General features: G+C 40.5%; 1 protein-coding gene across 1 annotated transcript in view; it reads left to right on the top strand.

Moving 5' to 3' along the window:
• Positions 1 to 4216: 4216 nt before the first annotated feature.
• Positions 4217 to 11300, top strand: part of pappa2 (pappalysin 2) — an 81784-nt gene continuing 74700 nt past the window's right edge. Inside the window, exon 1 of the mRNA XM_036554945.1 lies at positions 4217 to 5180. Coding sequence (XP_036410838.1) covers positions 4217 to 5180 — 964 coding nt within the window. The remainder of the gene's footprint in view (positions 5181 to 11300) is intronic.

Here is an 11300-nt window from a genome sequence, read left to right as displayed (position 1 = left end):
AAAACTAGATATTTACTGAGGCAATTCTGGGTTAAGCACCTTGCCCAAGGGTACAACAGTGTTGCAGAGGGGAATCAAACCAGCAACCTTTGGGTCCATTCTATCCACAACAAACTTGCCTTCTGACATTCAACATCAGCTAAACCCTGCATACATTGATGCCTGAACGGGACGTAAATCTTTTCCTGTCTATACGTTCTACTCTTTTCCCTAATGTGTCATATCTACTACTAGACACTGCATTTTGTATATAATTACTTATACAATGTAAAATAAACATTAACAATGTACTGTATCATACAATCCTCATTATAAAATATCTACATGAAGAAATCATGTTTATGTTTCCAGGGAGAGCCATTACAAACTGACATGTTGCTGTGTTCATTTGTTTTATCTGTATGACTGTCTTTGATGATCAGTAAAAGAAAATAGTATGATTGCAGAATGTTGCTTCCAAGTCATTGTAATATTGTCCTAATAACATTATATCTCCAAAACTATTGTAACTATTACAGACCAACAAAAAGCTAACAGCACTAAAGGAATGTTGCAATGCAGAACAAAATGCTACCCAAGTCGAGTAGCAGAGATGTGATGAGATGAGATCTTTCTATTCAGGTCAAATGCAGAAATTTTGGATGTCCAGTGTTTTTTCAGGGCAGCAATGATGGCAAGTTATGCTATTTACGTGTACTCTAGCTAGCTTGTTAGCCGCAGTATGGCATATATGCTCTGTTATGACCACAAGACAGTAATAACTTTCTTGAAAAGGTGTTTCTATAGGTGTTACATTAAACATTAGCCAATCAGAAGATAGTGAAGATTGCAAAAGAAAAACTAATTAATTATATAATTTTGTAGAAATTATCTGACAATTTTCCTTGTTTGCATTTCATTACAATAATGTGTCTATGCAAGTCACTTTAGAGAAGATGATCTGGTGATTGACATGATGTAGAATTATCGTAATCTTCCTCCTCTTATCATTATGAGTATGACTAATCATGTCTATCCTGTTATATTTAGTGCATCATATTGCACCTGGGATTTTCAACGTGCCATACAAACCATGTAATACTCACCATATATCCTATTGTTTCTACCATACTTGTATGGTCACCCCATTTGCAGACCACGTAACCCTTCATATTACATCTATTCAGATAAATTTACCTTTACATTAATTTACAAACCATTATCACTATCCCATCATATAGTGCCATACCATTTACTTATCCTAACATACCATTCTTTTTCTATATTATATTCCAACATTCAGACTGCTGCATAATTTACCCAGCCTTGTAATAGTATTCATACCAAACAGATTATTTACACACCTAGTACATTATATTGCACTTTATACAGGACTGACAAGGGTTGTGAATTGCCAACAAAGTTTCTCCAGTAACTTTATAATTGAAGTGAAGACTATCTGAAAATCCCTTTTTGGATAGTGGCCATAGCCCCCATCCTTCCCAGGCACTCAGCCAGATAGGCAGATCATTCACTCACATACTGTATTACGTGAGTGACAGAAAGTAATCTTCAATGCTTCTTCAGGCTCTGGAAAGGCATTCTCAGGGAGGAGGTATACATTTTGCTTTTCTTCTGTGAAATATTTATATGCTTGTATACCTTTCAGGAAACATCTGCAAAAGCTGTATTTATATTGAAGTCTTAAATAAAACACGTGTTTCTGCCAAGAATCTGATTTTCAGAACCAGACAGGATATGCACTTGTAATTTCGACACATGAAAAACCTTCGCAAAATCGATATAAATGTTTTGTCAACTTCATTTTGTCAATTCACTATCTATGATCCATGGGTTTGTAATTGTGTTTGGCGGGTTGACATGGCATAGTTCAATAAGAATATGAAAAAATAGCTTAGTTAGCGGTAAGATAACATTTTTTTTCCTCGCGGTATTCAAAGAAACGCGTACTGCTCCAACTGCAACATCTTAAAAAAAGACAGTTCGTGTGCTTCTGTGTCTTCGGATACTTTTAAAAAATTTTCCCGTAACGGCACGCATACGTTTTGCAGCCATCCATATTGTACAATAACCTGTTTGCTGAAACATTCCAAAGCACTTCGAGCTGAGCAGAGTATGCCAACATCCTGAAATCCTGGGAGCTTTGGTAGCTGAACTAAGATGAAGAGTAAGTATTGTCTCTGAAATCACTTAATGAAATATTAAAGATTTGACTCAGTGGCTTTCCTATGCATGTATTTACTTTAATAGCCGGCATGCTTTCAAGTATGCTATCAACCCGTCTTTTGCACCATGTCAAACGGATGTGTGATCATTGTTGCGTGTGTTGGCTGAGACGCAGAGACAACGCCAAGGTGCCAATAATATGCAGTTTAACAAAACGAGGGTAGAATATAGTAGGCGAGGAAGGGGTAGCGGAGCAGGGGAGGCGAGCAAGGTTCCCTTAATAATGCCTGTGCAGGGGTTGGGTTTGTGATGTCAGTCTGAGCGAAACAGATAAAACGTTTCAGCGCCTTAGTTTGATCTTCCCCCAAAATCTTAGGAAGGGCAAAGCGAGAAAACCAGGAGGATAGTATTGCTAGAAATACGAATTTACTTAAGCGGAGAGGCTCGGGAGTTAACGCACAGGCTGAGGATGATCTGAAGAACTAATTTCTTGTTGTAAGTTGCTCTGTTCCACAGAACCAACAACCAAGTTGTTTTTATTCGATTTTCAACATACCCTGAAAGGTTACATTGCAATCCGAAGAAAACTATTTTTCTGGACTGGAGGAAAAAAAAAAATCGAGATACATTTTAAATAGGCCATTGTTTCTAGAAGCGGTAGATTTTTATTTTATTTTACACCTGGAAATTTATCAGTTTATTAACAATAAAACACACTTTTACCGAAACTTTTAAACTAGAGTCATAAGACCTTAAATATATCGAAACAGCACGTATAAAAAGGAAAACTGTAAAACATAATGGACTTTTATTTTAATGTTTTCCCGACTTTTACTGCGGATGAACAGCCAAAACAAAACGCACTGGAGATCAAGAAAAGTGAATGAGCGAGACCTTAAATAACCTCTGTAGCTAATGTGCTTTGGAGACTAAACTATTGAGAGCATCATTTGTTACAATCATCTTTGAATGTCACTCATAATTGTTCGGAGCCTTACATGGATGCAACCAAAAACTGAAACTATAAAAGTACATTTTTTTTTTTACAAATAGCTCGAGCTGCGGCTTTGCGTCATTGATTTAGCAATAAAACTTTAACTAATGCATTCAAAAGTGGGTGGGCAAGACATGGTTGTATTATTGATTGCTGTCATAAGTTAGAGGAGGCAAGTTCTGTTTACATATCGGTCGAGTGGAACGGCAGCAGGTTTGCTTTGAGGTCTGCGAGGCGAATTGAGGTGATGCGCGCCCGGGAGGCTGTGATGATGAGACGCGCGTTGAAGTAGGGTTGCCTCTTCGCAAAGGATTTCTTTCTTTTGACTGGGGGCAGGCAAAAAAGTACGAACAAGAATAACTGCTAGAAGTGTTGGGAACCTTTCGGGGGAGACCCAATTAAAGAGGACGTCAAGTTCGGTGGCTGCGCAAGGGCAAGGTAACAACAAATCGTGAGAAGTATTTCCTTTCTCCCACTGAATGCAGTGACTGGTTTATTTTGCAGCTCATCGTAGTCTGGGAAGCCGAGTTAAAAACAAGGTGCAAGTGCTCAAGTGCGCGCGCGACGAATCTGCTTGCTGTACTACAAAAGTACGTATAGACATGGGTGATATTGTAAACGTTCCCGGTTCTTTTTGCAATAGACATTATAATTGCGTTTTTTAATTTGCACTAAAGAAAGGCTCTGGCTGAGACGTTGAATTCGATTAACAAAGGTTTTGAAAGGTGATATTGACGTCATTTTACAATAGGTAATATACTACTGGCATTTTTTTCAATCTCTCTCTTGAGTTCACCAAAATTATTCAGACGGCCAAATATAACCAATGGCGTGGTAAAATGAGAACATAAAGTAAAAGTAATCGAAACACTCAAAGACGACAGCGATTGTATCACGTTATCTCAATCGAACACGTACAATGTGAAACATCAGGAAAATCCTACACATAATCTCATTTTGCTGCTAGTGTATCATTCGTCCCTTTCACGGGGGGAACAGGGTTCAATTAGTGACGTAATTCTAAACAACAGTTTCTTAAAGTTTATGAGAAATAAAATGATGTGTGTTAGACTACTGGTTGTTGTCTTTGTAATAATGAACACATGGCTGCTAAAGTCTGCTCAGTCAGATCATGTCCAAAGGTACAAACGGGCCCTGGCTCGGAAAGCAGACCGAATCCAAGCCTCTTTAGCAAATGAACAGTGTAGGTCCGCTAGCCGAGCTGGACAGGCTCGTTCAGCAGCTCGACAGCACCCCCTAGGGGCTCCTCTGAGGAGACACACGAGGTCGGCAGATTTCAGCCAAGGGAGATATGCTTTTGTGGAAGAGTCTTGTCCTGGAGGGTGCAGCTCAGATACCAAACATGGTACTGATGCCCGGAGACTGCAAAACGGGACTCACAGTACTAGGAGCATCAGGAAAACAAAATCCGGTGAGGGAAGCCCTGGGACAGACCCTCACAAAAGCAATGAGAACCATTCAGAGACTCAGGGGGTGTCGGATGCCTACCGTCCTCATTTTAACAAGCAGGTTCGTAGTCCCAGGGGAGAAGGAGCCTCAGACAAAGGCAAGAAGGCAGAGACCAGCAACCACCCAAAAAAGCCATACAAAGTGACACGATCCAGGGAAAATCAGAGGCTGCCGAATAACAGGCTCTCTGGCCACAGAAGGATCCGCCGTAGCACGGCTTGGTCCTCTGGTCAGGAGAAATTTGAGGGTGTCCCCGAGGACGAGGGGGAATCCCACAGGAGCTATGCTAAGTTTCAGACCGCAGACTATTCCGCTGAGAGCGAGGACTACTCGGGGGAGCAGGAGGGGCTTGTCAGCCCCGCCAGGGAGTCTTGGGGTGCGGGCGTGCAGGACATCCCTCCCAAGTGGATGACTGCCATGTACTTCAGGGGCCAGAGGGAGCAGCTGAGAGTCCACCCCGGGGCCGGCGTGCAGTTGCCCCGCACCGAATTCAGCGTCGAGCTGTGGATCAAGCCTGAGGGTGGCCAGAATAACCCGGCCATCATCGCAGGTGAGCGACTGTAAAGACACGCATCATTTTTCTCTCCTTCTCTCAAACACACCCTGGGATGCGTGCACGCGTGCATGCATGCACGCGTGCATGCATGCACAAACTTCCTCAAACTCTCATTCTTCCTCGCCTCTCAATTTCTGATCTGTTGTATACTCTGTGCTTGTTCGGTGTTCCCGAAACCGTCTCAGTTTTCTGTCTGGTATCATTGCATGTCATTCTGTCTTTAACAACATCAGTGTACTTCACAAGCACACTGATTGTGTCAGGAGACTTTTTTTGCAAGTTCAGACATACAGAAAACACACACAGTTCTTTACTGTCTCAGTTTCCTATAAACTCACCATTTTTACTTCAGATGGGACAGAATCTGGAGTGCAATCAAGAAAAAACAGAGTTTAATTGATTTAATCGATATTGCTATGCATAAGTATGTGTTAACACTGAAAGATATATAGAAAGTCAAAAGTTTATTTAAAGCATAACAAGCAGTCAATCAATATAAAATATTGCAGATCTGGTGAGCTAGTATTGACACCCATTCAGAGGCTTGTAAAGTATAAGGCAAATGTTTTTAATCCTTACAAAAGTATTTCTTTGATGAGGTTACAGCTAATTGCCCAGACCTGTGCCTGACCCCCTTTCGCTTACGTTTTGTGCCCTACAGATTGTAATATTGAATGTATGCCAAGAAGTGTAATTGTTTCTTTCACTTTGCAAAGTTGCCCCTGTGTTGTTTTTAAATCAACTTGTGCCTCTTTTGAGAAACATCTGCTCAAGACCTTCCTCTACTATAGATTCTGTAACTGCTAACTGTGTTTCTCAAGGGCTAAAGTGATAATACCCACTGAATTAAGTTTCATTGCAGTACTCATAACTGCTCAAAGTATCATTTTGTAATCTGCACTCATTGTGTCACAGTATTTGGCTCTAAGATTCATTGACTTGACAATGAAAAAATAGTAAAATACCCTCTGAGGAAGTGAGGCTTGGCTCAGTTTAAATTGGGGTAGTTTAGAGAAGGAAATTGCTGTTGCATATTGTTTCCTCGGTAAAAAAAAAACTGCTGCCACTTGTTGGATAGAGTCCTCTTCACAGTGCACCTGTCATTTATAGATCCAACAACAGCACATGTAAATTTAATTCTTAGGCCGATGTATCTGACAGCACAGACAATGTCACAAACCTTGCTTGCAAATCTCATCTTGACTGCATTCCTGCTGAAACCAGCAGGAATGCTTTCATGTCAGGTGCTTCCTGCTGATTATCCACATGGCTGTGGAACCCAATGCATGCTACAAAATCTAAAACTGAGTCTGCACTGTGGAAGTGTCAGACCTGCTGCATGCATGGGTCCTGCAAGTTCAGCTGCATGCATGGGTAAAGTCCTGCAAGTTCAGGGGGGCAGCAGAGCAACAGTGGCATGGTGGCATGTGAAAGTCACATGAGGTGCAAATGGTAAAAGTCTGGGAGAGGCAGCGTCAGAGAGGAGCTAGCAGTCAGCACCTGCTTCTTCTTTGTTTTATGTTCGGTGTCTTGAATGCGAGGTTTGCTGGCGAGTTTCGGGTAGTCTGATTTACGGGCACATGTGATGGGAATGCCACAGTGGCAGTGAGAGGTAGCTCCCATAAAGGTCTGGACTCATTGTTTGAGGGTTCACGCTAACACTGCAATGCGGCTGCTGTACTGTTGTAACACTGCCACATCCACTCTGGTGTGGGCGACGTTATGGGGAAAAGTCCACAGCCTGCGCTTATTCTTCATTTAATTTCCATATTTCACGAGGGGCAACACTTTGTCCAGGGCACAAACAGCTGTCAAATTCTGGGATGGCTCTTAGTACAAAAGGGGGTGCAAGACATTTGGGGGAGGGGATCTGTTGCAATGGCAGATCTGTCTCCCTGTCTTGAGGAATTTACTGTATGTAATATGCATATAATCAATGTTCCCCTTTTACACCTTTGCAGAGAATGTTTTGTTCTAGTCCAATGAAACTGTTTTCCGTTTCGTTTTCCATCCATACCTTTAGCTAGGGGTGCTATCTGAAGTGATGGCCTGGCATGACCAGGTGTTTTTAATGCTAATATCATGGCAGTGCCATTTCATGCATCACTTACATCACATGCGACTCAGAAACAGGAGTGGGTTTTTTTTTTACTTCCCAGTATACAGTTTTTTTTTTTGAATCACTGAGTAATATTTGCATTTTTTTCAGGTTTAGTGGCAAGGTAAACTTTTATGGATACATCCATTCCATTACATTTTATTACATTACTGGCATTTCGCAGACAATCTTATCCAGAGTGACTTACATCAGTTACAGTTTTTTTTAACAATGTTGTCCAGTTATACAGCCGGATCTTTACTGAGGGAATTATGGGTTAAGTACCTTGCCCAATGGTACAACAGCAGTGCTCCAGCAGGGAATTGAAGCGGCAACCTTTCAGTCACAAGTCCTTCCTTAATCACTACGCTACACTGCTGTCCATACACCCATTTTCTATATATTAAATGCAGAGTGATTGGTTTTCAAAGTTATTTATATAGTATCAGTGCATCAGCTAAGAGATTTACAGATTTATACTTTTTAACCATTCCCCATGGCAGAATTCCTGTAGGTGCTTTAGATCTTTTGGTTTTCTTTTGTGAACTGCTTTCTTGAGTTCAAACCACAAATGTTTGATTGATTTGAGGTCTGAAGATTTAAATGATCAGTTGAAAACATTTCTTTTGTGCCCATTTAACAATTTATTCACAGATCTGGATGAACACTCTGGATCATTGTCATGTTTGCATGTCCATTTTCAGCCAAGTTTGAGATTCTTGACAGAGAGAACCAGGTTTTTGGCCAAACTGTCCTGGTAAACATTGGATTAACTACATTTCTGTCTTAACATGGGCTGTAGAATGCACAGATGCAAAACAACCCGTAAACATGATAAACCCCTGCATCACATTTCACACTGGGCATGACATCTTTCTCAACATATTTTGGACATTTTTACAGCAAACACAAAGCTAATGTGCATGTCCGAAAAGCTCAATTTCCATTTCATCTGAGACTTGAGACATGCTTCTTCTTGTCATTCACATGTTGTTTGGAATTACTGTATCTGTTCACATATTTCACAAAAAACCAATGTCACCATAAAATGATTTAAGTTTCAGTGTTTTAAATAAAATATCACACAGAACAAAATTTGAATGTGTCATTTGTAATTCAGTAAATGCGAGAATTGGTCTGAATACTTATGCAAGGTATTATGTATATCATGTGAAATCAGTATTAGGATCGTGGAAGGATATTTCATTGCCCTGCAAATTATTTGCCTATAGGAAAAGACTACTCAATAAGACTAGCTGGTGCTCAAAATATTGCTTGAATCATTAAGGTTGATTTAGTGTATGGCAGGCACTGTTCACGTTTCAATGAAAATTCCAAGCATGCTTGAAGTTGACTAGAACCTCATCGACTCTCACAAAAGTAATGGTTGTTTGTAAGCACCTGATACTGTACACAAAGGTATTATGGCAATGTTTGCTCTCAGGTTAAGTAATATGTACAAAAGACAAAGCAGGGGTGTCATGGAGCTTGTTTTTGTTAATGTATTGAAAAAAACAATAGCAAGAAAGATATTCATTCTTAAATTTGGAGAGATAGCATAAACTCAACAGTAAACAATGGAAAGCAGTGTTGTAGTCTAGTTGTTCAACCTCCAATCCACGCTGAGTCTCAAGTCATCAGTCCCCAAGTCCATCAAAGTCTGAGTCACTTAGCCTTGACTCCAGGTCTTGTCTCAGTCACTAGTACTGAAGTCCAAGTCCATGGAACTGCTCAGCTTTGCCTGATGTGGATGGCACCCTAGCTACACAAATCTTCTTTCACATATGTAGTATACAACGTATATACCAGTATACATAGTATCATTCTTAGTACAACTCAGAATAACATGTATCATTCATTTACAATGGCCATGAGTCCCAACAATAATATTACATTATAACTATCCGTATTAGTATTCACCCTGGCTTGTACTACCTTGGACTTGCGCACATTGAAGCTATGACCCTCAGATTCTACCAGTAGTGGCAGCAGCCTTATTTTTTTTCCACAGAGGACCCAACAACTTTTGGCAATGGGGGCAGGGGTATGCCTCTGTTAACCTACAAAGATAAAATAAAATAAAAATACCAGCAAGCACTGCTTCTTAGAATGATACATTTTAGTCTCTCTCACAAGCTCCAACTCAAGCTGGATTCCCAGCCAACTACATGTGCTTGGATATTTATGTTCCAGGGGGGTCATAAATGGGCACGATAGCATTAATAGATACATATATGAATACAGAATGAATGTCAGCAGTGGGACAGCAATGAGTTGCCATGTCGCTTTAACAAGCTGGCTGCCATCAATTCAAGCTGTGTGAAATGGTGCAGATTGAACTAATATTTGTAATATTTATCTTTGTGGTGACAACTATGCTCTAAATTTAGATAATGTATGCAATCAAGAGCAGGGGGTGTTTCACTGACTTAATTAGTACTCAGTGGAGATTCATCAATGTGGGATAAGCAACTCTTATTTCTGCAGTCTGTAAGCAACTCTCCTTTCTGCAGTCTATACATACTTATCTCAGTTGAACACAGAGTTGTCACCCAAATGTATTTATGACTGGGTGAACACGGTAAGCCTGACCTGACACAACTGGAGAGCAAGGATAAAGCTTATGTAGTATTTCATAACTCCATGCTTTGGTGTAAATGATTAAGACAGGTTGGAATTTGGACCATTTTCATGTTAAATTCCCAAAGTGCCTACCCCTTGTACAAAGGCCCGTTTACTCAGCCTGCAATACTCTCTTCAGAAATGAATTTTAATGTGTTTTATTATTATTACACAATGTGTATTCTTTTGCAGCAGTTGTCGAACTTATTATGTTTCGTAACATCAAAAAGTAGCACTTCCTTAAGTATTTTAAGGTCAAAGGTAAATATCAACTACATTGTAGTTCAACTGAATCCAGACATAAGGCATTTCCTAACCCAAGGAAAAAAGTCCTAAGGATAACATTGTCTTACAATCTTAGCAGCTCATGCCTTTCCCCAGACGGTTGGGTCAAGCTGAACTTTGATTTCCATGTGCGCAATAGATATTTCCATCGAGCTTGTCACATCCCCATCCATTATGAACTGATTAACAGACTTTTGGATTGCTCAGGTCGATATAGTTTGATGGCTGGGCTTCAGGTTGTGGAACAAGAAGGAACAATACAAGTGGAACATATTGTATTTGGAGGCATTCTTGATGTTTGTTTCCAGACCTGGAAATAACTCCCTTGGTTCTACAATCCTACCCTGCAAAGCGGTGTTCTTTGATTGCTGTTGAAATGCCCAGTTAGTGTGGCCCAGCATGGCTCATCTTTACCCTACTCAAAATGCAGGGAATTTAAGAGGTTGGAATGCTTAACAGGGAATCCACCGGTACAATGTGGACTAGAATGTCTCCTGAGTTTACAACACCTCACCAATATTTGCTTTTCCCTAACCCCCCCAGCACCATTCCTCACCCTCTTTAAAAATTCAAGTGTGTAACACATTTTTGGAGTGAATTCTCCCCTGAAAAGCATCCAGCGCCGTATCACAGGTCCAGCATCTGCACCAGATGGTTCATTTTTTTTCACAACAAATTTGTTGGATTTTGCACAAAAGGCGTTTCATTTTGAAATGAGTTACAGTATGAAGATTATGGAAGGATTTTTTGTGTGTGCAGCTGTCAAAAACTCTTCAGTTTCCTACGGATTTCAGTTGGACAGGAATTGTAATAGCATTCCTAAACCGATTTTGACCTGATAAGGTCCCAGGCCACCCTGTTAGGCTGTAGGAACTTAAGGCTGAACCCCGTTTCCTTTTCGAAAGGTCTGTGTCTCACATTGAAAAGAATGCGGCTCCCTTTTGTCTGGCTATACGTGTGAAGCGCTGGGACAAGCCCTCATTCAATGGCTCGGCAGTATTAAAGTGAATAGTGTATGCATTGAAATGACCTTGGTTGGAGGCATTGTTGCGTGGAGTGAGTTGGAATAGTTTACATTGAGTGGGGCGATGTTTTGCACTAAGCAGGGG

The sequence above is a fragment of the Megalops cyprinoides genome, chromosome 20, assembly GCF_013368585.1.
Source record: "Megalops cyprinoides isolate fMegCyp1 chromosome 20, fMegCyp1.pri, whole genome shotgun sequence".
Classification (NCBI taxonomy): domain Eukaryota; kingdom Metazoa; phylum Chordata; class Actinopteri; order Elopiformes; family Megalopidae; genus Megalops; species Megalops cyprinoides.
Note: the sequence above shows the minus strand (reverse complement) of the source record. Positions and strands in the feature narration are given on the sequence as shown.